This window comes from Triticum urartu, chromosome 6A (assembly GCF_056163025.1).
Source record: "Triticum urartu cultivar PI428250 chromosome 6A, HENAU_Tu73, whole genome shotgun sequence".
NCBI lineage: Eukaryota > Viridiplantae > Streptophyta > Magnoliopsida > Poales > Poaceae > Triticum > Triticum urartu.
In genome coordinates, this window is record NC_141878.1 from 63,501,941 (window position 1) to 63,524,190 (window position 22,250).

General features: G+C 45.2%; 3 protein-coding genes across 8 annotated transcripts; 1 reads left to right on the top strand and 2 right to left on the bottom strand.

The window, feature by feature from the left end:
* Nucleotides 1–1,343: 1,343 nt before the first annotated feature.
* On the top strand, nucleotides 1,344–10,779 carry LOC125514179 (Pentatricopeptide repeat (PPR) superfamily protein). 6 transcript variants are annotated; one of them, XM_048679455.2, is made up of 3 exons: nucleotides 1,344–4,332; nucleotides 4,911–5,013; nucleotides 10,404–10,779. In XM_048679455.2, the coding sequence occupies exon 1, from the start codon at nucleotides 1,540–1,542 to the stop codon at nucleotides 4,246–4,248; it is 2,709 nt and encodes a 902-aa protein (XP_048535412.2). In that variant the 5' UTR covers nucleotides 1,344–1,539; the 3' UTR covers nucleotides 4,249–4,332; nucleotides 4,911–5,013; nucleotides 10,404–10,779. The 6 variants fall into 6 exon arrangements, with proteins under 6 accessions (XP_048535412.2, XP_087382695.1, XP_048535411.2 ...); XM_087526569.1 differs by lacking the exon at nucleotides 10,404–10,779 and adding an exon at nucleotides 5,151–5,595 and having other exon boundaries at nucleotides 4,911–5,017; XM_048679454.2 differs by lacking the exon at nucleotides 10,404–10,779 and adding an exon at nucleotides 5,151–5,595.
* Nucleotides 6,754–12,682, bottom strand: LOC125514180 (ribose-phosphate pyrophosphokinase 1, chloroplastic). The gene is made up of 9 exons (XM_048679458.2): nucleotides 12,497–12,682; nucleotides 12,045–12,227; nucleotides 11,486–11,734; nucleotides 8,760–8,903; nucleotides 8,485–8,652; nucleotides 8,269–8,338; nucleotides 7,763–7,844; nucleotides 7,217–7,376; nucleotides 6,754–7,099 (listed from the first exon to the last, which is right to left on the bottom strand). The coding sequence occupies exons 1-9, from the start codon at nucleotides 12,611–12,613 to the stop codon at nucleotides 7,061–7,063; spliced, it is 1,212 nt and encodes a 403-aa protein (XP_048535415.2). The 5' UTR covers nucleotides 12,614–12,682; the 3' UTR covers nucleotides 6,754–7,060.
* A 2,380-nt stretch (nucleotides 12,683–15,062) lies between these two features.
* Nucleotides 15,063–17,371, bottom strand: LOC125515298 (envelope glycoprotein). Its single transcript, XM_048680744.2, has 2 exons — nucleotides 17,048–17,371; nucleotides 15,063–15,726 (listed from the first exon to the last, which is right to left on the bottom strand). Exons 1-2 carry the CDS (start codon nucleotides 17,176–17,178, stop codon nucleotides 15,276–15,278), a joined length of 582 nt encoding a protein of 193 aa, XP_048536701.2. The 5' UTR covers nucleotides 17,179–17,371; the 3' UTR covers nucleotides 15,063–15,275.
* Nucleotides 17,372–22,250: the final 4,879 nt, after the last annotated feature.

Sequence of the window (22,250 nt, forward strand, 5' to 3'; positions counted from 1 at the left end):
ATCACCCCTGATCGTGGACTATGGGTAAGAAAATTTGAGGGTCGCCGTTGGAAATGCCCTTGCGGGATTTGCAGGGAGATGTTGGAGTCTTTTTTTGAACATCAGTATAGACACAAGCAATGGCGGAGCTTCATGGAGTGCAATCTGGGCCACCGCCCCCTCAGCCCATGAAGAAATCTGTCACTACCCCTAGGTATTTGGGCCATAAGTACAGGAAAATAAGGCCAAGCCTCATAATTTAGCCCCCCCTAAGCCCATTTCCCCTCCAGAATTTTGGCCCAAGCTCCGCCACTGGACACAAGCGCTCATACATACGCGCATACACTCACCCTTATGAACGCACACACACACACATCTTATCTCTATGAGCACCTTCAAGAGACTGAGCGGGCATATCATCTTGAGATTTTACGAAGTCACCGTAGGTGCCTCATAGTCGACGAGAACGTCTCCTCCCACTGAACATATGCCGCGGGAAATCCTGAAATAAGAGCATCTCCAACAGCCGCGCTAAACAAGCGCCGCGCCGCAAATTTTGCCATGTTAGCGCGCGCAACCTGTAGACAAGCTCCAGCGGACGCGCAATAACCGCGCGCGCGGCATATGCAATTAGGCGCGCGGTCCGAATTGCCAACTCGCGATGTGTATTTGGGGCGCCCGCTTCCGCGCGCGCCGGCGCCGGCGAACTTGACCCGATAGCGTTGAAGATCTTGCCAACACCGCCGGAGTTTCACGTGATCTGATGCGCGATGAGGAGAAGAAGGAAGAATCATCTTCGGAGGAGGAAGAATCGTCTTCGAAAGATGAGGATGAAGACGAGGACGAGGCTTGATGTGTCTTTCGTTTGTGTCATGAACTTGGTTTGCATTTTGAACTTGGTTGGATGAACTTGTGGGCATGATTTTGAACTTGTGGACATGAACTTTTATTCATCATCTTGTTTGTGTGAAATTTATATGTCATGTTCATTGCATTTTGAATGTTGAAATCCATTTTGTGTCCAAAATGCAATATATGCAATGCCCCGGTAAGTCGCGCGCGTTGCATTTTAGCGCGGCTGTTGGAGCCAGTGCTGCCGGCCGCGCAAAACCAAGCGAAGGGCGCGCGGTAAAGTAGTTTTTAGCACACGGCGCGTTGTGCGGATGTTGGAGATGCTCTAAATTCAAGATAAATGTGAGCATCAGAAATTAAATCTTGATGGGCTGAGAATATCACTGTCCATCTAACCATCCAACCATAGATTGGTTTGTGAAGATGTTGGAGTCGACTCGTCTTACAAACATCTCCCCAGTCCCCACCAACGCAAGTTGGCATCTTATTCTCACGTGCACGTCTCTGGGTCTGAACCCAAACGCTCGGCCCGCTCCAACCCCATTCCCGACCCAAACAAACCCAACCTCGCGCAAGATTTCCCACCCGCGACCCGGTGAACACAGATCACGCACGCGGCCGCAGCCGCCAATGCCACCTGCCGCTGTCGGCTGCCACTGCTGCCGGCGGCCAACTCCTATTCGCTGACCGCCGCCGCCCGTGCCCGCCATGCCCCGCCTCCTCGCCCCGCTCCCCTCCCGCTCGCGCCGCCGCCGCCTCCTCGCCATTCTGTCGAACACCTTCTCGGCGTCCACAGCCTCACCACACCGCGCGCCGCCCCCGCCGCCGCCGCCGCTGCCGCAGCTCTCCCCGCTGCTCCCCCGGACCGCGGAGTCCTACGCCTCCATCTCCGAGGCCGCGTCCGGCATCGCCGTCTCCTTCCGCGACTGGTTCCTCGCGCCCCGCGCCGCCGAGCCGCTCGCCGCCCTCGACTCGATCTACGAGGCCCTCGCCTCGGACGACGCGGCGGCGCTCGAGGCGCTCCCGCTCTCGGAGGAGCTCGTCCTCTCGGTGCTCCGCCACCGCCCGCGGAGGCTCCCCGACGGCGACGCGGTTCTGCTGCTCCGCCTCAAGTTCTTCGACTGGTCGGGCCGCCGCCCGCACTACCTCCACACGCGCGCCGTCTACCATGCCGTCTTCCGCCTGCTCTCGCGCGCGCGCCGCGCCTCTGTGGTGCTCGACTGGCTCCGCCTCTTCACCACCACCTCCGCGTCCACCGGGCAGCCGCGCTTCCATCAGACGCTCGTCGTAGGCTACGCCGTCGCGGGCGACCCCCAGCGCGGGCTCAGCGTCCTCGGCCGCATGCGCTTCCGCGGCATGGACCTGGATGCCGTCTCCTCCCGCATACTCCTCAACTCACTTGTCGATGCGTCATTCCACGACTTGGCCGACTCCTTCGCCCGCAACCTTGCTGCTAGTCCCGTTGCAACCTGCATCCGCATCAAGAGCCTGTGCCGCCGCGCCCGCTTCAGCGATGCCACTGCACTACTTGACACCCTCCCTTTCGCCGAAGCATCCAGAGGCCCCGCCGCTGGCTCTATTGTCACGGAGTTCTGCCGGCGTGGGCGCTTTGACGAGGCAGCCCAGATTGTTGGTAAATTCTCGTCATGTGATGTGTACGGCGCGTGGATCCATGGTCTCATTGAGGCTGGGATGCTTGATACTACATTGCAGTTCCTTTCTGATAAGAAGGAGGCTGAGGGATATATCCCTGATGGTCAGCGGTATGATAAGCTTGTGCACCGCCTTCTCCGCAAGAACAGACTTGGTGAAGTTTATGATTTGCTTGTGGAAATGATGGAGGAGGGCATTGCTCCAGGCCGTTCAACCATGAATGCCGCGCTTTGCTTCTTTTGCAAAGCCGGGCTTGTGGAAGTTGCCATGCATTTGTATAGATCAAGATTGGACCTTGGGATTAACCCAAACAAGGATGTCTACAACAATCTGATCAGGGCACTGTGCCGAGGTGGGGCCACAGAAGAGGCTTGTCTGGTACTGGAACAGTCTATGGAAAATGGATACTTTCCTGGCCGTCAGACATTTGCAATGTTCGCAAATGTGCTGTGTCAGGAAGGGAAGCTAGATAAGGTGAGGGAGCTGCTCGATAGGGCTCTCAAGCAGGAGGCGTGGCCAATGGACAATGTATTAGCCAAGTACCTTGTTGCATTGTGCAAGAGTGGGAATGTGGATGAGGCATGTAAAGTGCCTCAGATAGCGAGCAGCAAGAACCCTGCGGGCCTATATCGCTATGAATCAACTTACAAGAGCTTGATCAGAGCATTAATATTGATTAGGAGGGTGGATGTGCTCCCAAGGCTCATACTCGAAATGCAAGATATGGGACACATCCCAACCCGAAGCCTCTACCAGTCGGTTGTTTGTGAATTGTGTGAGCTGAGTAAGTATGGTGAGGTTCTTGAGCTGCTGGAGAACCAGTTGCGGAGGAGTGAACTCCAACCCCGTGTGTGCTATAACTACTTCATCTCTGGGGCTGGACATGCTAAGAAGGCTGATGTGGCCAGGGAGGTGTACAGCCGGATGGAGTCTGCAGGGATTGAACCATCTGTCGAAAGCAATATCCTTCTTCTCATGAGTTATCTGAGGAGTAAGCGTATTGGTGACGCACTGACTTTTTTCAACTTCATTCATGAGAAGAACCCACCTGGGACCAAGATGTATAACGTATTTATATCTGGTCTATGTGAAGCTCGGAAGCCAGAGCAGGCAATGGTATTTTGGAGGGAAGCAAGGGACAAAGGATTAATACCGAGCATCGACTGCTATGAACAGCTTGTGCTCCTTTTGAGCTCTGTTCAAGATTATGACAGTGTTGTGAAGATTATTGATGATTTCAGGGAAACAGGGCGCCCTGTTTCAGCGTTCTTGTGTAATGTGCTTCTGTTGCACACACTGAGGGGCAGCGATCTTCTCAAGGCTTGGGCGCGTTCAGAAGATAAATCCGGGTCTCTTGAAGCAAGCGCTGGAGAGATCAAAGGTCGGGGTGCAGGACGATTCTTGATTGGCCAACTTATCGAGTTGTTTGCAAGCGGTATCAGGAACAGGAGTGACTTGGAGGTTTTAGAAGAGGGTCTAGAACAGTTCTTTCCTGTCGACATTTATACTTATAACATGCTGTTACGAGGATTGAGCATGGCAGGGAGGATGGATTCTGCCTGTAACATGTTCGAAAGACTCTGCCAAAGGGGCTATCTACCGAATCGATATACTTTTGATATAATGGTACATGGCTTCTGCAAGCATGGCAGCAGAAGTGAGGCTGAAAGGTGGATGGAGGCAATGTACCGAAACGGGTTCTATCCCACTTGGTACACTATGAGGTTATACAACAATACATCCTTGCGACCACATGATCAGTAGGCCATTTCATTTGTATAAGTAATAATTACATATCTCATCACATCCGTCTGTTGATCTGAAAGTCCTATGACTTTGCCAAAACAGGTAATGTATTTTAAACCTTGCTCTTGGATTCATTTTCTACTCCATTGTTAGGTCTAGTTGTTTGAGAAGTTTTCGAACCAGTAGGTTTTTGCTGGTTTCCAGAGAACTGAGATATTTGGTAATATTTTTGCTACTGTTTTCTTATGACACAAGGGATAAATCCCTTGCACTTTATTTTGGACTCGTCACGCTAGCCTGCCTACTGGATGTTAATTGGTCAGACATGAGAAAATATGTTGGATGGACCATTTTCGTGGCAATCCCACATTGCTTGCACAGTTACAAGAGACGTGCAGTTGCTTAATAAAAGAGTGAACATGTATTTTCTATTATATTCGCATAAATTACATCGTTTGTGTGATTCACTGCATTAGTGGAACTGATTGTGTGATGCACATTAAAGTTGTTCTTTTTTTTGTTTGGCACTATACATTAAAGTGGTTCTAGTTAATCTGGGTTATGCGAATGTCTAATAGACCAAAAGTTCAAAACAGTTTAGCTTTTAATGTTTATAAACCACACAGCAATTCAGTTCAATGTCTTACATTGTTTCGCTCCAAATTTTGAGCATTGTGCAGGCACTCATTTTGGGGATCAAACATATTTTCATGTGGAGCATATTCCTAAACTTAACATATAGCATCCTGAGATTCACACCTCACCTGGCACGGCATAGCATGTGTAGGTATCAGTTTACATGTAACATTGATACTTGATGTATTCTACTAGCTCGACATAGTTTTGCGGTTTGTGCTGTTTACCTGGTGTAACAATAATAATTCAGTCCCCACTGAATCAGTATATTATAAGCAATGCAGGTTCCTTATCATGGCATCATCATTATCTAGAAGCTTAGCATAGCACTGCGAATAGATCGAAGGCAGGTAGCTGGTCCAAATTATTCTTTAGGTGTGCTTCGAGATCCAGTGGCTGTACACCTTGCAAGGTTGATCTGCTTATATATGGTGCAAAGCTGTTTAGGCGACGATGGACTAGGCTCTCTTTTTTCGCTGGCAAGTCCAGAATGAAATTGGATGGATATGTATGCTGCATTTATAGTTATATTGTGCTAGAAAGATAGGAAGAGTTCGATGTCCATCAGTTTGTGGTTTCGGAGATTGCTTACCGACTTTCATTCATATCTGTAAAGATCAAGGGTGCCGAAGTCTTCATTGATCCAAACACGTTTTGGTAGATGAGGAGATACTTGCTGTATCCATTTCCTTCTCTGGCCAATGATTTGAGGAGCTAGCATCAGATTCAGATGGTCTATCATGGCGTTTTTCTTGACAAAAACGTATAATATGAAGCGTTGATGAGACATTATTTAGGAAGGAACTCGTGGAGGGCTTGGGATATCTCCAGTCGAAGGTTAACATCATCTTAAAGTATTTTCATGGTTGCCTCCATATGGGTTTCCGTTTTTCCTTCCTGGATGAAAACACTGTCCATGCATCTATGGCCGCAACTCTAGTTTATGATACCGTTCGAATTAAAAGCACACCAATTAATTAATTCATGTAAATGATAATACTAGTCATTCACTAGCCGTCTCTGAGGCTGGTTAGTGGGGAGTAATTTAGACTAGCAACATGTGTATGTTAGTAGCCTATGTTACTACTTTTATAATAGGTAGTAACATATACTCCCTCCGTTCCTAAATATTTGTCTTTTTAGAGATCTCAAATGGTTACCACATACGGATGTATATAGACATATTTTAGAGTATATATTCATTCATTTTGCTCCGTATATAGTCACTTGTTGAAATCGAAAAACAAATATTTAGGAATGGAGAGAGTAGATGATAACATGCAAACCTTCATTAATTGAGATATAGACTCATTTTATTTCAGGGTGTGTTATATTACCACAAGCATCTTTCTCCTCATTAACTTCATGTCACATAAGCAAAATTTGTCTTGAGACATGTTATGTTACCACCTATGTTACTTTCACTATGACTAGCCAAGGGAAACAAGCTTCATCTTATTGATTTCAGAGTTGTACTGTAGTTTTTTTTTTCATGTCGATTATGAATTAGACAGTCTTTAGCATTTCGAAATCTTGGAAAGAAACGCCGCACTGAATCACACGCCCACCCAAATTTTTCGTGTGAGACTGAGACCATGCACTTTCGTCAGCAGTGCACCAAAGAAAAACAAATCACAAATAATTAGCCCCACCACAGTTAAATCAGGTTTCTTTTGCCAATCTACAGATACTCCGTCAATCTTGAAATCAGTTGCATCTACAGTAGGCAATGTTCAAAGCAGAATTATTATAACCCAAGAGGAAATATAGATGGTCAACTATTATGCCAGTGAGAACAGCCCAATCATTACACTTAAAAGTGGGCCAACTTTCATCTAAAATGGTAAAAGGAAAAAAGAGGAACGGCTGGGATTAAGCGGGCCTATATACACAGTTCAAACTTCCATCTGATATACTACCACACTCATACACATAGTCAACATTCTTTTTCCCTGCTAACAGAGCTTATTCCACAAAACAAAGAGGAGAACATCCAAAAAAAAGGGCACTTGTACAACTATTCCTGCATTAAGAAAGAGTACATTCTGCTCATTATCACTTGGGCATCTCGTCTATCAACTGTATTTGTTGTTGTTGACACCACGGCAGGTCGACCCTCTATGGCACCCGTTCTCACCTAGGCATGAAACGAGGGCCCTCGGTGGACGGAAGCGTCGCGAGTGGAACACAAGCGTCAGTCGATATCCAAGGTGGAGTATGGCGCATGGCCAACCTGCATTGGTTCAAAATGTGACCACTTTGTTAAGCAATTCATATACTAGCATACAGTTGCACAGGGTCTAGAAATTCTGGTGATCTCTGGTCGGATGTTTGCTAGTTTAGTACTTACCGAGCAATCGTCATGAACACGCCAGATAGTCTCGCCTAGAAGGTTCGCGACTGAAAGAATGGTCAGCTGCGGGAAATTCTTCTCCTCCTTTAAAGGGATAGTGTTCGTGATGATTACTTCTTGAAACAAACCACTTGATAATCTTTCGATGGCTGGTGGGCTGAAACGGTGATGTAAACCACACTAGTAAGAAATCAGAGCTAAACATGTCACCACAGTATAACGCAATAAAACATGAGTCAAATTCAAGTTCAATGATTGCATCAAATATTTGGTAACCACTGGATTCTTTTTCCCTGTCATTTTCCTAAGTTATTGTATCCATCCAAAAGTTTGTGGTTTAGATCCGACATACAATGTTAGACTATACCAGCACAATGCACACTTCTGAATTGCTCACACAAATTGGTGCAGACTCTGGTTCCATCAAACTCTCAGCTCCATGGAATAAGTCTGTAACTACGTATATAGTGCGGTGATGGGCCTCACCCCACAGCAAGGCAAGTTCAGTAGTTCATCTATGGAATGGGCGTAAGAGTAGCGTACCTAAAAACAGCATGTGTACAACATGCATATACTTCTCTTGCTCCTTCTTGATGCAGCAGCTCAGCTCCTTTGGCAATAGTTCCTAATTTAATTGTATTAGTCTTATTAGGATATAAGTATTCATATTCAGAAGCAAACATTGTCAAAAGGTAGCTAGTTTTGATATGCAACAAGATGTTATAATTTACTTCTCAGTTAGCAGGTTTCCAAGTTTAAACTATACTGCAGCTCATATGACTAGTATCCAAACCTTACTAAAAAATAATAATTGTAACTATAATACTCCCTCCGTATCAAAATATAAGATGTTTTTTAATCTTTGGTGTCTGCTTTTAACATGATACCACAACATATACTTCACTATTAACAACATGCCGGTTACCAACATTAGCCTCAACCAAGTAAACAGTTGCAAACACGACATTAAAACATGGCTTAACTGCCCCTCAGTGTGAAATGCTCAATCTTAGAATTATGTTTCCTATAACTTAAATGTGATAACTTACCTGCCGTATCAATCATATCATCCATCATAACGGCCACTTTTCCTCTAACATCTCCAATAAGATTCATTACCTGTAAGATGCACATGAAAAGTTATGCTTATTTAATCTGACAGAACTGATCACATAAAGGCATGGAAAATAAAGCTAGCATGCACCATGTGAAACAGCACATCTCCAAATGCATTATACATTTCCTGCAGATTGACTACTACTTGCCTCGGCAACGTTGTGTCCATGCCTTCTTTTATCTACAATCGCTAGAGGTGCATCTGATAGCTTTTTGGCAAAAGCGCGTGCCCTGGCAACACCTCCAACATCGGGCGACACCACCACCAAGTCATTTGAACTAATTGTCTTGCTGGCGAGGTAATCAAGAATCACCGGCTTCACAGATCAAAGAGACAAAGACACAGTTATGGAACGATGGATATCATATCACATGCCAGTTTTAAAGTAATTGATCAACTTAAGCAACATGTATCAGTAAGTACCTGGCCATAAACATGATCTACTGGGATGTCAAAATATCCCATGGCCTGACTTGAATGAAGATCACAAACAAGGACACGGTTTGCACCAGCTTCAGTAATCATATTAGCTACAAGCTTTGCAGCTATAGATTCACGACCTTGAGACTGAAAAAACAGTGAAGTAAATAAACTTATGTTAGATATGCCAATGATTTTATTTTATTTTGTAAATATTAGGATGACGTGCCAGAAATATATAGTAAGACTGAGTTCCTGATCATGCATTATCCTGCCAGAACAACATGCTCTCATGGTAATAGAATATGCTGCACTATTCAGCATTGACTTTCAGTTCTCCATATTTATGAATCTCTACTCCCATAACAAACCGAGTTGGTGGATGGTGTGCCTGCCATCCCTCATTTTCGACCATCAGATCTGCATCCGACGCATGGGAGACACAACCCCACTTCACGTTTAAAATAGACCCTTATTTTTTACGTCCTGCTCCATATATCCCCACCTCATCAAACAAGAGGCATTTGATCCTTCTAGAAAAGGGGAGCAAACAATGGAACCGAACTGGGCAGGTGGCCACTGCTGCTCACACGCCGCCGGCGCCGGCCGCTCCAAACGCCTCTCCCGACTCCTCTCTACCGTAGCAGCCCAACCACTCACTACCTCCTCCACCTCCACCTCCCCCTCCCCCTCCTCCCAATTGTCTCCTCTTCCCCTACCCCGTCTTGTTCGACGCCGACGTCGGCAAGTACACGGCCGGCACCGTCCGCCCCCCAAGTCCGCGATGCCTCTTTTGCCTCCTTCTCTGATGCAGCAACCCCTCCTCCCACCACCTCCCCTCCCCCTACCCCATCCGACCGACATTGGCAAGTACGCCCCCGATGTGGTCCGCCCCAATTCCACGACATTTGTTCCATCAATTATTTTCCATAAATACCCATGCATATGGTAGACTTCCAACACTCTGGACTCGACCCAATACCGGTGCGTCGTACCAAGCATCGGGTTGTTTAGTTTGTTAGCGTTTGCCGTTGGAGGCTGAGGCGATCATTTGCGTTCTTATTATGGTAGTCATGACCTTGCACAAGATCAGCATCTATAATATAATAACAAAAAAGCAAAACAAAGTCTCATCCCAACTCTTTATTATATAACCTGACACCAACGGATACATAGATAAATGCTCTGAACGAGCGATAAAAACACTTTGCAACCTACCATCTCATACTATAAAATCTCTAAAGGTACTATGAGTCTGTGACACCTCCCTCATGCTTGGTCTTTTGGTCTGAATATAACACAAACAGTTATGTATGCAATAGTGATTGTCTGATGTCCTTTTAAGTGAGCAGGTAGATGAAGCAAAAAACCTAGAACCCTATCTAATAAAGGAAAATTTGCATCTACTCCCTCTGTTCTTAAATATAAGTATTTTAAGAGATTCCACTATAGAATACATACGAAGCAAAATGAGTGAACATATACTCTAGAAGGCATCTATATACATCCAAATGTAGTCTCTATAGTGGAATCTCTAGAAAGACTTATATTTAGGAACGGAGGGAGGATAATCTTTGTATACCAGTATATATGTGCATATGCTTCAGAGTGTATAACATGCTCATTGATTATTTTGTTATTAAACAGTGCTTGCTGGAGATGACAAATCAAGCGCGCTAAGAAGGCAAAGCAAAGGCCAAAAATTTGTCTGATTTCCTGTGCTTGGGTACGAGCTGGTTTGTAGCAAAGGAAGATACCCTACCTTTTTACAGTGGTAGATTTTATAACGAGGGAGGTACTCTGTTTTTTTAGATGGAAGATACTCTGCTTTGTGGCAAGGGGAGATACCGTGTTACTTCTGCCCCATTTTTGTACATCTAGGCTTAATAACAAGATTACGCTCCTTGTTAAGTAACTTTGTGATGGTGCGCTTCTCGTGATGAGGCCCCTATGCATCATGAGACGATTGATTGTAAGTAAGCATAAAAAGCATTCATGTGCAATCTTTAATTGGTATTACAGACTTGATTGTGTGCCACTCTATTTTGTGCATCAGATCTGGTAAGGCTCTTCTTGTTTTGTTTTGTTTTTTTGTTCCTTTTCTTCGTTTGCTCGGCAACGGACATATTGATTCAAGTTACTGTTTGGAGAAGCTGAGGGCAGGACCTTAAAGAAAGTAGAAAAGTAAAGAAATGGTGGCAAATAACGAAAGAAGATATTTGAATCATGTTGGTTTTGAAAATTGTCATGATTATGCATCCTCGCTGTTGTAATGCCACAATCAAAGCTCATTTATTCGTTCTTTTACTTCTATCTTTCATATATGGCCCAATATACACATGTTTGCAATTGTTCATGTTTCTTCTGGAAATGCACAAGTCCTTACATCTCAATTTTATTACATGAGAATTCTTGTTACACTGAAATTGTCAAAACTGCAATGTTTCCGCTAACAAACCGATGTGTCATTTTCAAATCCATTTGATTTGTGCTTCGTCTCACCATGAATGATGCCACCTCCCTTTTTTTTCTCTGTGGCAACGCACAGGCATTCGACTAGTATTTTTCACATATAGGTGTGATTTTATTTGACCTCAGAAAGTTTGGTTTGGTTTGGTTACACAGTAATGGTAAAAGCACAGGTGTGCAAGCCGTGACAACTGACAAGTCTATGGTGTAGGCTTACGTTTTGTAATTAAAATAAGAAACCAATATTTAAAAAATATTACCTTCCTGTCAGCCCTGGCATAACCGAAATAAGGGATGACTGCAGTAATATTCTTAGCAGATGCTCTTCTGCATGCATCAATCATGATGAGTAGCTCCATGAGATTCTCGTTTGCTGGAGGGCATGATGGTTGCACAAGGAACACATCGCAGCCCCTTACACTTTCTTGTAACTGAACATATATTTCGCCATCAGCAAACCTTTTTATGTTGATCTTCCCAAGTTCTAGACCCATGTAGCTTGCTATTTCCTGTCACAAGACACCAGGAAGAAGAAAAATACAGCTTAGAGTGGCATTGAGTGACAAATCATTCAGTTTAGCATGGAAGGATTTATAACAAGTATTCAATTTGAATAATAGCTTTCCAGTTTCCACAGTTCGTGTCTTTTTAAGCCTAGTTCACATTTGCATAGTTGTTTGTCTAAGCTAAACCCACTTACCATTTCCCTTGCAAAAAAAGGAGTGTGCTCCTCAGAACCAGGAGGAGGACACGATGATAATAGTGTGTGGAGCTGCAGAAGTATGAAAGGTGAATTTCTCCAAGGAAGATCCAACCGACCTGGGCGAGCGAGGGGTTAGCCGTTCCTGAGAAGATGCGCAGCCTCGTGTCGTCCTTCCTGATGTTTGCGTCCCCGAAAATCGGCATCGTCGCAGGGGTCCACGGCGACCTGTCGGACAGGGGAACGCAGGGGGGTGATCCATTGACCGCCCTCAGCCTCACAGGATCGACCCTCTGGCACCTCTGCATGCACAAAGATGAATTTCGCTCAAGTACACTACCACGAGCAGTTCGTCCTACCAAGCTGACCATACACGGTTGCACGCTGCGCTAACAATCAAGCTGCTTCCGTTCGACGAAGCACACATCAACACAAAAAAGGAAAGAGTGCACAGCGCATGGACGAACAATCGTTCGCGCAAGCAATGTGCTAGCGGGCTCCAGGAAAGGAAACCAATCTGTAACGAAGGCGAGCGGGGGTAGGGGTAGGGGGTGGGGAGGGCGGAGCTCACCACGGCGGCGTGGCCCGAGCGCGCGCGAAGGAGGCGGCCCCGGCTTCGGGCGGCGAGCGGGGACGCCGCCGGCCCGGCCGCGACGGCGGCGGAGGAGGAGGAGGAAGGGAGCGGCATGGGGAAAGGTCGCTCGCTGGCTAGGGTTTAATCCGGGTTAAGCCGAGGGGTTTGCCATCAGTTCCAGCCGCCAACGGTTTTATGAAAGAGTCTTGGCAACTGCCAACGGTTTTATGAACTGATGAATTAATTGTCTGATCTGCCTGCGCCGTAATTTGCAGATGAGAAGGTCGTTCTCTTTAATTTCAACCTGGTAAAAAAATCAAGCGTGGAGTATTCAAAGAAAAAATATACATGATATGTTTCTTTTTTTTTCTGTCGGTATGCTTTTTTAAATGTCAAGAGCTTAATTATAGAATAAAATGACCTTCTATTTACTTCAATAACAAAACATCCAATAAAACATACAATATTTTCTACTTCCTGCATCTTTTTGAATTTTTTGGATTGCTTACCGCATGTGTCACTGGTAATAAAAAGCCATACACACTATGTCGATGTGCAGAAAACAATGTCCCTACGTCTTATATTATGAGACGGACCTAGTATTAATTTGATAGAATTTTACAAGACATAGCAAACATCTATTTACGAGACATAAAAAAAATTAAGCGCTGCATATTCCAAGAAAGAAATATGTACTATATGTTTCTTCAATGTCAAGAGCTTAACTATATATAGAATAAAATGATCTTCTATTTACTTTAAGGAAAACACACACAATTAAAGATACAATATTTTTCTATTAATTTGGTAAAAGTCTACGAGACATGGCAAACATTTTATCGGTAATAGATGCTCTGGTTAAGTGATCTGTTTTCTTTTTACAATGTGACATTTGCTTTATATTGTAAGTGTCTATAATAATAATAATTAGAACAACAACAACAACAACAACAATAACATATCAATTACATGCATATTACAACTCAACTAAAAAATACATGCACATTACAAGTAATTTTCCCAACGTGTTTGGCAACGATGGGGAGAGGGAATGGGAATTCAGAGATGGGAGTTTGTAGAGAGATTAGTACGGGAAATTGATATTAAATCCCATTCCTTTGTTTGGCATGCGAAGGCAGTTAGACTAGGAAATTTAAGAGAGAGTTAACTGCCCCTATTTAGTTGGAAGGATTAGGCAGGGGCTAAAAAACTATCAATGGTGTCTCTTCTCTTACGCACATACCAAACAAACCGATCGTTATATTCTTTTGTCAATTCCCAGTCCTCACTCCAATTACCTGGGGTCCCCCAGGGAAGATATCTGAGGGAGTTAGCCCTCTTAATTCCCTTTCCCCTTCCCTTCACAATTACCATGTTCCCGAGCTAATCAAAGGATTTTAAGTCTCACATACTATAAACTCCCATTCCCAATCTTCAACTCCCTCCAACCAAACACGCTGTAGAGGGATGGAAGTAGACATCGCATCTATTTCAAAGCAAAATGAATTGTTTTTCAAGCCTACCCTCTTTCTTGATTAATATTTTGGCGAAATAGCCAAAGGTTATATTAACTAGGACGAACTCATGAAAAATAACCTTACTGAAATAAAAAATACATTCATATTCTTAGGGGTACCGAAGTCTTCTTCTTGCATCCACCGACAAACCTTGAGCAAAACTCACTGCTACTTTCAGGCCTCCGTCTCAACATAGCAAACTTTCTTAAACACAAGATCTTGTAGAAGCAGCGGCAAATAAGTTGTCACTGCCAGGAGACGCCGGCGGCCACGATCTACATAGCGAATTGCTGCCCCGGAGAAGAAAACGACCTAGGGAGCTATAGCACGCCCCAGAGAAAACAGGATCGGTTGCCCCAGTTTACATCTAATTTTGATTATTTGCCTCCACCCCCTCCCCTGGGATTGACGGGTGGGACCGGACCCACTAGCCATTGAGACAATCCTAAGGCAAATCATTAAACCCCATGTAAAGCGAGGCAAATGATCCAAATCCCTAAGATCCAACTAGGCGGAGTCAGGGAACACAAACCTCACACGCTCCCTGACGAAACCGAGACCGATCAACCTTCATCGATCGAAACTAGAGTCAGGGGATCAAGACGTACAATCATGTTGCCTGCTCTGAAAGACAACATGATCGGGACAAAACTTATTAAATGCCAACGGCGACACCATCATCTTGCCACCGCCGAATGGAGACCTATCTACTGCTCCAAGAGGAGAAAACTATGACTCCCACCGGTAGACCGGGGCCTCCCCCTCACACCCCTACAGGCGGAGCCGGCAGGCTATCTACCGACGGCAGAGGAGGAGGATGACGTATGAGGAAACACGTTAGTGCAAGTGATTTCTGATCGCCGTTTTACTTGATCAAGAGAGCTTCACAAGGATGAAAGAGCGCCCTCTGCTGTTTTCATTCGAAAACACCACCACGACCAGCAGCATCTATGGTTGTTTCATACTACGACACATTCATCCACAACATGAAAAGAGAAGCCGAACCAACAAATTTCAGTTGCAGGCCACTCGCTGCCTCAGCACAGTTGGAAGAAATCATGCGGTATACCCAAGTCTCATCGTATGATGATTTGTTAGAAAATGTATATTGGCCACAAAACAGGCGGAGCAACAGCGATTATGTTCAGCACTCCACCATTATTACAGGGCTAGTGATAAGTTCTGGTCCAGGCCAAATCCCAGTCGAGTAAACAATATTCAGAGTCACAGAAAGCAGTACATCTACCTACAGACATCCCTTACGCCATTAGCTGGGCGATGTCCTTCCGGAAGACGCCCTCCATCATGTCCTTCCTCCTGGCGGTGCCGGACAGGAACGGCGAGCTGGAGAGGCGCCTGCACTGGTTGCTCGCGCTGATCCTGGTGGACTGCATCATCGTGGGGAGGATAGGGAAGGACTTGGGCCGGATGTTCAGGGGCGAGAACAGCATCTTGCCGCTCGAGTCGTGCGTCGAGGTCTTTGAGGCAGGCTTCTGAGCTCCTACGGCCTTATTCATGGTCGAAAGGTGCCTGAGTTGCTCGGGGGGGGAGCCTGGCGGGCCTGGAGGGTGGGGGCGGATCTGTGCTGATGGCTTCATGCGGTCGAGCCAGCGAAGGACCGCGTTTCCGACGTTCCGACCAACTTCCAAGTCCCTCTCCTGAATGTTCTTGTGCACTGAGACTGCGACGTCGAATATAGAACGTGTCCGCCTGCATAACATGGAGAAGAGAAGGGTCAAATCAATCTTGATTGCTGGCTAGCATCGGAAACTGACATAACCATTATTTGGTCCCAAAAATGCAGTGACAATTTCAATAAGCATATCCCATCTTAGGTATTGATGACAAGCAGTCATCACTAGTACGACCAGATTTAGCACAGCAGTCAGCATCAGGTTTACAAACCAGTACAGGACATCACAGCAGAGTCGAACGTAATTATATGACACAACGCTACTGAAATCAAGGTTTCAGGCTGAATCCTACAGAGGATAATGGATGGTATACGGACCGGAATGCGATAATATTTATCTGCTGGCAATATTCAGAGAGAACAAAGTACACTAGACACAAACAATATCTACTCCCTCAGTACCAAAATAAGTGTCTTTGATTTAGCACAACTTTAGGACGGAGGGATTATTTACAACAAGGTGAAATGAGTCTCATGCAATTCAAACACATAGAAAAGCTACAAAGTGTTGCCTGTTATGTTTATGTTTCAAAAGTAATCTAAGCTAAGTAGGTAATCCAAACAGCACAAAATAACCAGAGAAATGAACTCAAGACTGTATGCAAATTGAAGTGTGTTAGACTTTTCTCAACTCCAAATGAGCGGGAGCTCAAAAGTATAATGCTCCTACAGAATGCTTTACATTTAAAACAAATGTCGTCCTAAAGCTAGAAATGCTGGGCCAGTAAAAGATAAACCTCCCACCTCTAATGAGATAACAGGAACGCCTGCCTATCGTTTTATGTTGAGACCTTACGTTGGACAGCTTGTGTGTATCAATCGACTACTGGTCTGTTTTTGCCACTAGAAGAAACCTGAGGTGTGGTCACATTGGACTAGCTCCTGGCGAGGATTAAAGGGACAGACAAAGCAGAAAATCTGCTACAGTATGGCCTGCGCAGCTGCGGCCGTGTTACCGAAGACACCTGACAAAGCAAGAAGTGCTACAGGTAGCTAGGAGCACATCCTATGAGGCTAGTAGGTGCCGTGTAGCAGCACAGGGCGGCAGCTTTACCGCAGATTTCATTCAGCCCAAGCTTCCCCTAATCCGAAGCCAATTCTTTGTTCTGGCGCTGTACCCATTGCTACAGCACACGGTTCACCGGACGCGCACGCTAAGCAGGAGCAAAGCATTGGTCGATGGGCACGGCGCGGCAGGACACGACAGCACGACCAGTCAGCCAGCGAGGGCCGGACGCGGCAGGAGGCTGGCTGAGCCCAAGGAGACGCCGGGGGCGAACAAGGCCGTCGTGAATCGGGCCCGAGTACGAGCGGGGGTGGGGGGCGGCGATTTGGTACCTGTAGACGAAGTCGCGGAGCCTGGGGTGGTTGGGCCCGATGAGGCGGCGCTGGCCGCGGAGCGCGAGGCGGTAGGTGCGGCGGAGGCCGAGGAAGTAGGCGGTGATGGCCGTGATCTCCCACAGCACCATCTCTCCGCGGCGGCGGGGTTAGCGGAGGCGGGGAGAGGGTTTTTACGGCGACGGCGGCGAGCGGATTTGGCGATTCGGGAAAGGGGAAGCGGATCGATTTGAGTCGTGGGGAGGGGGGCAGACACCAAGCAGCCAGTAAAGTAAAGTAAATCTGGAAGGATGGAGGATCGGGAAGAAAGCATATGCCGGAGCGGAGCCGTGTCGACGCGTGTGCCGCCTTGTTTTGCTTGCAGGAGGGGTCTGTGTGCGTCGCGTAAGCCGTGATGCGAGCGAGCGATGCTTCGCTTCTCGCGGCCGCTTTGCTTCCTGCTTCTACTGTTTTTTAGTTAAATTGATTCATGTCCGTGCGATGCAACGGGATATAAATATTTTATAGTACATTAGCTTGTGATTTATTTGTCAACAATGATGTGATTGTATAAATAAATGTTCATCAAATTCTGTCTGTGATATTTTGATTAGAAATTTGATAAGTAAAAGTAGAATTGGTTCAGAAGATACGTATGGTTATTGATTATTTGGTAATGGAAGGTTGGACAAAGGATGATGGAAAGAAAGATGAAATGAAAACCTTACGTCTTTTAAGTGCTAGACTAGAGATAAAATCCATCATTTGTCAAGTGTGTGCTCACTACGTTTGTATCCTCTTGATGCTTCATTTTAAGTTAATAAAATTCACCATTTATCGAGAAGAAAAAAAAAACAACTCCTTCCACATACCGAGCAGGCCTCTTGCCCACCTACAAAACTCAACAGCTCATTCCTTCTCCCGATGCACGTCTCTCGGCTTCTCCCGCTCCGTTCACGCCTTGCAGGTCCGTCACCATGGCATGTTGCAGATCTGGTGGTGATCTTGCAGCTCATAGTGGTTCAACAGCATGGCGGCGGTGCTTGCAACTGCGGATGGCAGGCATTGGAGTTGCAAATTGATGCCCGTTGCAACCAGGGTCGTGCGTCGCCCTCCTTGTAACACCCTTGTCGTCATGCTACAGTAAACTCCTGCTAATGACTGCCAAGTCATCACAATTATTTTACTACTCATCACTTTGTTCCAAATCAAACTCAAATTCAAATTAAATACAAGTCAAATTATTAATTCTTGAAAAGGTAAATTAAAAATGTTCGTTGGAATGTTCACTAACTAATTGTCACGAATAATTCAACATCATTTGAGATATTTAAATGCCCCTAAAATATTCAAAATTGGACCAACAACATTTATTTGGGACTTTTCAATTTAAACAAATACCTACACTGTTCGAAAATATTTGACTCTTGTTGTGATGGCTCAAACCACTGCCTAATATTTATGTGCTAAATACTGGGTTCAACTAAATTCATTTAGTATGTGAAATAAAGTGCAAAACAGTAAAGAATTAAAAAGGGGGAAAAGGCCGCAGGCCATTGCGCACTTAGGTCTGCACAACGCCAGGGCGGCCCAGCCTACCTCCCCCCTCGTCCTATTCCTCCCTGTACACCCAGGGCGCGCTGGACACCTGGAGCACGTCCATGGCTAGGGATCGTCCACGCGGCGTGCATTCAGCTCTACCTCGGCGTCTACAAGGCCCTTGCCCCCTGGAACCCTAGCCACTATCCCCCTCTTCCCACTCGCTCTCCTCCCCGATCTGGAGAGGCACCCGACATGATCGTCGCCATTGCCGCGTCGATCCAAGTTGGTATCAGAGCCAGTTGCCTGCAGGAACCCCCTTCCAAACTCCTTGGTCGAAGTTGAGTCTAATCTTTGAAAAACTTTTTTACTAACATTGTTGTTGAAGAAAATATGCCCTAGAGGCAATAATAAAGTTGTTATTTATATTTCCTTATATCATGATAAATATTTATTATTCATGCTAGAATTGTATTAATCGTAAACTTAATACATGTGTGAATACATAGACAAATAGAGTGTCCCTAGTATGCCTCTACTTGACTAGCTTGTTAATCAAAGATGGTTAAGTTTCCTAGCCATGGACATGTGTTGTCATTTGATGAACGGGATCACATCATTAGAGAATGATGTGATGGACAAGACCCATCCGTTAGCTTAGCATAATGATCGTTCAGTTTTATTGCTACTGCTTTCTTCATGACTTATACATGTTCCTCAGACTATGAGATTATGCAACTCCCGAATACCTGAGGAACACCTTGTGTGCTTGTTGGGGAACGCAGTAATTTAAAAAAAATTCCTATGCACACGCAAGATCATGGTGATGCATAGCAACGAGAGGGAGAGTATCGTCTACGTACCCTTGTAGACCGTAAGCGGAAGCGTTATGACAACGCGGTTGATGTAGTCGTATATCTTCAGGATCGACCGATCCTAGTACCGAATGTATGGCACCTCCGCGATCTGCACACGTTCATCTCGGTGACGTCCCACGAACTCACGATCCAGTAGAGCTTCGAGGGAGAGTTCCGTCAGCACGACGGCATGATGACGGTGTTGATGAAGCTATCGACGCAGGGCTTCGCCTAAGCATCGCTATGATATGACCGAGGTGGATTATGGTGGAGGGGGGCACCGCACACGGCTAAAAGATCAATGATCAACTTGTGTGTCTATGGGGTGCCCCCTGGCCACGTATATAAAGGAATGGAGGAGGGGGGAGGGCCGGCCCTCCTATGGCGCGCCCTGGGGAGTCCTACTCCCACCGGGAGTAGGATTCCCCCCTTCCATGTAGTAGGAGTAGGAGAGAAGGAAAGGGAAAAGAGAAGAGAAGGAAGGAGGGGGCGCCGCCCCTCCCCCTAGTCAAATTCAGACTAGGCCTTTGGGGGGGCGCAGCCTCCTCTCTCTCTTTCCCCTAAAGCCCAATAAGGCCCATATACTCCCCGGCGAATTCCCGTAACTCTCCGGTACTGCAAAAAATACCCAAATCGCTCGGAACCTTTCCGATGTCCGAATATAGTCGTCCATTATATCGATCTTTACGTATCGACCATTTCGAGACTCCTCGTCATGTCCCCGATCTCATCCGGGACTCTGAACTACCTTCGGTACATCAAAACACATAAACTCATATTACCGATCTTCACCGAACGTTAAGCGTGCGGACCCTACGAGTTCGATAACTATGTAGACATGACCGAGACTCGTCTCCAGTCAATAACCAATTGCGGAACCTGGATGCTCATATTGGCTCCTACATATTCTACGAAGATCTTTATCGGTCAAACCGCATAACAACATACGTTGTTCCCTTTGTCATCGGCATGTTACTTGCTCGAGATTCGATCGCCGGTATCTCAATACCTAGTTCAATCTCGTTACCGACAAGTCTATTTACTCGTTCCGTAATACATCATCCCGCAACTAACTCATTAGTTGCATTGCTTGCAAGGCTTAAAGTGATGTGCATTACTGAGAGGGCCCAGAGATACCTCTCCGACAATCGGAGTGACAAATCCTAATCTTGATCTATGCCAACTCAACAAGTACCATCGGAGACACTTGTAGAGCACCTTTATCATCACACAGTTACGTTGTGATGTTTGGTAGCACACAAAGTGTTCCTCCGGTATTCGGGAGCTGCATAATCTCATAGTCATAGGAACATGTATAAGTCATAAAGAAAGCAATAGCAACAAACTAAACGATCATCGTGCTAAGCTAACGGATGGGTCAAGTCAATCACATCATTCTATAATGATGTGATCTCGTTAATCAAATGACAACTCATGTCTATGGTTAGGAAACATAACTATCATTGATTCAACGAGCTTGTCAAGTAGAGGCATACTAGTGACAATCTGTTTGTCCATGTATTCACACATGTATTAAGTTTCCGGTTAATACAATTCTAGCATGAATAATAAACATTTATCATGATATAAGGAAATATAAATAACAACTTTATTATTGCCTCTAGGGCATATTTCCTTCAGTCTCCCACTTGCACTAGGGTCAATAATCTAGTTCACATCTTTATGTGATTAGTTCACATCTCCATGTGACTAATACCCAACGGGTTTACTGGAGTCAATAATCTAGTTCACATCGCTATGTGATTAACACCCAAAGAGTGATCATGTTTTGCTTGTGAGAGAAATTTAGTCAATGGGTCTGCCACATTCAGAGCTGTATGTATTTTGCAATTTTTCTATGTCTACAATGCTTTGCACGGAGCTACTCTAGCTAATTGCTCCCACTTTCAATATGTATCCAGATGGAGACTTAGAGTCATCTAGATCGATGTAAAAAGCTTGCATCGACGTAACTCTTTACGATGAACTCTTTTATCACCTCCATAACCGAGAAATATTTCCTTAGTCCTCTAAGGATAATTTTGACCGTTGTCCAGTGATCTACTCCTAGATCACTATCGTACTCCTTTGCCAAACTCAGGGCATGGTACACAATAGGTCTGGTACATAGCATGACATACTTTTTAGAACCTATGACTGAGGCATAGGGAATGACTTTTCATTCTCTTTCTATTTTCTGCCGTGGTCGGATTTTGAGTCTTTACTCAACTTCACACCTTGCAACACAGGCAAGAACTCCTTCTTTGACTGTTCCATTTTGAACTACTTCAAAATCTTGTCAAGGTATGTACTCATTGAAAATATATCAAGCGTCTTGATCTATCTCTATAGATCTTAATGCTCAATATGTAAGCAACTTCATCGAGGTCTTTCTTTGAAAAACTCTTTTCATACACTTCTTTATGCTTTCTAGAAAATTCTACATTATTTCCGATCAACAATATGTCATTCACATATACTTATCAGAAATGCTGTTGTGCTCCCACTCACTTTCTTGTAAATACAGGCTTCACCGCAAGTCTGTATAAAACCATATGCTTTGATCACTTTATCAAAGCATGTATTCCAACTCCGAGATGCTTGCACCAGTCCATAGATGGATCGCTGGAGCTTGCTCACTTTGTCAGCACCTTTAGGATCAACAAAAACTTTCTGGTTGCATCATATACAACTCTTCTTTAAGAAATCCATTAAGGAATGCAATTTTGACATCCATTTGCCAGATTTCATAAAATGTGGCAACTGCTAACATGATTCGGACAGACTTTTAAGCATCGATACGAGTGAGAAAATCTCATCATAGTCAA

Bases quoted from the DNA above. Each gene is read 5' to 3' on its own strand.
- LOC125514179 (XM_048679455.2), top strand. From the start codon at position 1,540: ATGCCCCGCCTCCTCGCCCCGCTCCCCTCCCGCTCGCGCCGCCGCCGC.
- LOC125514180 (XM_048679458.2), bottom strand. From the start codon at position 12,613: ATGCCGCTCCCTTCCTCCTCCTCCTCCGCCGCCGTCGCGGCCGGGCCG. The intron at 12,228-12,496 runs GTGAGCTCCGCC...TTGTGCATGCAG, and splicing joins GCTCGGGCCACGCCGCCGTG to AGGTGCCAGAGGGTCGATCC. The intron at 8,904-11,485 runs GTAATATTTTTT...CTGTTTTTTCAG, and splicing joins ATGCCAGGGCTGACAGGAAG to TCTCAAGGTCGTGAATCTAT.
- LOC125515298 (XM_048680744.2), bottom strand. From the start codon at position 17,178: ATGGTGCTGTGGGAGATCACGGCCATCACCGCCTACTTCCTCGGCCTC. The intron at 15,727-17,047 runs GTACCAAATCGC...CATGTTATGCAG, and splicing joins CTCCGCGACTTCGTCTACAG to GCGGACACGTTCTATATTCG.